Source organism: Gymnogyps californianus, chromosome 6 (assembly GCF_018139145.2).
Source record: "Gymnogyps californianus isolate 813 chromosome 6, ASM1813914v2, whole genome shotgun sequence".
In the NCBI taxonomy this organism is placed as follows: Eukaryota; Metazoa; Chordata; class Aves; order Accipitriformes; family Cathartidae; genus Gymnogyps; species Gymnogyps californianus.
The window spans coordinates 41,966,978-41,969,588 of record NC_059476.1 but is presented as its reverse complement, the minus strand read 5'-3'; the positions used below and the strand labels follow the sequence as shown (position 1 = coordinate 41,969,588).

Below are 2,611 nucleotides of genomic sequence, written 5' to 3'. Positions count from 1 at the left end.
CCCACTACCCCCTAACACCCCTAACCTACCTAACCCCCCCAACCCCTAACCCCTAACCCCCCCCTAACCCTAACCTAACCCTAACCCCCTACACCCCTAACCCTAAAACCTAACCCCTAACCCCTAACACCTACCCCTATCTCCCTAACCCTGTAACCCGTAACCCCCTAACCCCTAACCCCCTAACCCCCTAAACCCTAACCCTAAACCCCCTAACCACTAAACTCTAACCCCCTAACCCCCTACCCGCTAACTCTAACCCCCTAACCCCCTAACCCCAACCCCCTAAACCCTAACCCCTTAACCCCCTACACCCTAACCCTAACCCTAATCCCCTAAACCCCTAGCCCTAACCCCCTAACACCCTAAACCCCCAAACCCCTAACTCCCTAACCCCCTAACCACTAATGCTAACCGCCTAACCCCCAACCCCTAACCCCCTAAACCCTAACCTAACCCCCTAACCACTAACTCTAACCCTCTAAACCCCCAACACCGCTCGCTCCTTGGGGCAGCCACCCTGTGCCACGTACTCGGAGAGGTCGGGGAGCTCACGGAGGACCTGGGCGGTCAAGCTGGGGACACTGGCAGTCAAGATGGTGTCCTCGCTGTCCCCTAGCCGTGGCACCACCGCTTGGTCCTGGGAGCAGTCGCCGTCCGCCACGTACTCCGAGAAGTCGTGGAGCTCATTGAGGAGAGCGGTGCTGGCGAGGCTGTTGGGGAAATGAGGGACATCAGGGACGGTGTCCTCGCTGTCCCCCAGCCCCGCCGGCATCGCTTGCTCCTTGGGGCAGCCGCCCTGCGCCACGTACTTGGAGAAGTCGGGAAGCTCGTCGAGGAAGGCAGTCAAGTCGGGGACATCGGGGACGCTGTCCTCTCTGTCCCGTAGCCCCGCCACCTGCCGCTCGCTCCTTGGGGCAGCCGCCCTCTGCCACGTACTCGGAGAGGTCGGGGAGGTGGTGGAGGAAGGCGGTGAAGGTGGGGCTGTCGGGGACATCGGGGACGGTGTCCTGGCCGTCCGCGGTGTCGAGCCAGGTGAGCACATGGTTGACGGCGGTGTCCTCTGCCTGGTCAGGAAGGGCCTCGGCGAAGGCGGCCGGCCCCTGCTCGGGCAGATCCGCGGGCTTCCGCGGGGCCGCCGGGGTGGTCACCACTGCTGAAAAAGCAAAGAAAGGCAACCGAGCCCCGGGGCGATGCAAGCTTTCCTTAGCTTGGCCGCCCACCTGTGAGCTCTGCCACCCCCCAAAACTCACCCTTGGGCTTTGGCGTGGTTCTGCCGGTCGGTGGAGCCAGGGCGGGCTGGTGGGGGCTGGCAGCAGGGACGCTGTCCTCGATGGCCGCCCCGTCCTCATTGGAGGCCACCGAGGGCTTCTGGGCACTACCGGGCAGGGTGTGGAGCACAGCGGGGCCCACATGCACCCAATGCTGAGGCGCGGGGCGGCGGGGTGGCGGGGGGCCGGGTCGGGCAGGGAGGTGCAGCGGGCAGGAGCCCGTGGGGTCCAGGGTCTCCCCCTGGACCACGGCCGCCGGCCCCAGCCCCCTTGGCTGGTGGGGCAGCAGCGTCCCCATCACCACGTGCTGTCCCCAGCCATAGGCAGGGGGACTGGGAGCAGGCACGTGTGGGAGCTGCACCCAGCGGGGAGGCTGCACCCCGGCGGGGAGCCGCGCCCCGCGGGGGAGCTGCACCCCAGAGGGGAGCTGCACCAAAGAGGGGAGCTGCACCCCGCGGGGAAGCTGCACCACGGGTGGGAGCTGCACCCCGACGGGGAGCTGCAGCCCGCGGGGGAGCTGCACCAGCCGTCCCGAGGGTCCCAGGGGCCCTGGCACCCCATGCCAGACGCTGGCCTGCACCAGCTGGCCCGTGATGGGGTGGAGCTGGGCAGGCTGAGAGGACAGCGGCAGCCCCGGGACAGAGGGCAGCATGCAGGCACTGACCGGTGGCGGCATGGCCGGAAGGGTGCAGGTCACAGCGGGCACCTGCGATGCCATCGGCAGCTGGAGAGGGAACCTCTCTGTTGGGGGAAGCAAAGAGGGGTGATGAGGTGAGATAGTGGCGGGCAGAGCCGGCTGGGGGGTTACCTGGAGGGCAAGAGCACCAGGAGGAGCGGGAGCCTGCTGCTGTACCTGCCATGGCGGTTGGTCAGTGTGGGCTTTGTTGGGGGCAAAGAGCCTCCGTCCCCATGGCGATGGGTCAGTGTGGGCTTTGTTGGGGCAAAGAGCCTCCGTCCCCATGGCGATGGGTCAGTGTGGGCTTTGTTGGGGGCAAACAGCCTCCGTTCCCATGGCGATGGGTCAGTGTGGGCTTTGTTGGGGCAAAGAGCCTCCGTCCCCATGGCGATGGGTCAGTGTGGGCTTTGTTGGGGCAAAGAGCCTCCGTCCCCATGGCGATCATTCCGCCAGCACCTGCTTCAGCCAGCCTTGCGAGGGTTTGATTTTTTCAGCCCACAGCAACTTCCCATCTCAATGATTTCCTATCCTGATGATGATTTCCTGTGCTGAATGATGGTTTCCCATCGGCACGATGGTTTCCCATCCCAGCGATGATTTCTCAGCCCGTGATGGTTTCCTAGCCCAACGGTTTCCCATGCCCACGATTTCCCATCCCAAGCAT

At 65.0% G+C, this 2,611-nt stretch overlaps 1 protein-coding gene across 1 annotated transcript; it reads right to left on the bottom strand.

The window, feature by feature from the left end:
- Positions 1 to 1,206: 1,206 nt before the first annotated feature.
- On the bottom strand, positions 1,207 to 2,139 carry LOC127017872 (basic proline-rich protein-like). The gene is made up of 2 exons (XM_050899168.1): positions 2,125 to 2,139; positions 1,207 to 2,012 (listed from the first exon to the last, which is right to left on the bottom strand). The coding sequence occupies exons 1-2, from the start codon at positions 2,129 to 2,131 to the stop codon at positions 1,207 to 1,209; spliced, it is 813 nt and encodes a 270-aa protein (XP_050755125.1). The 5' UTR covers positions 2,132 to 2,139.
- Positions 2,140 to 2,611: the final 472 nt, after the last annotated feature.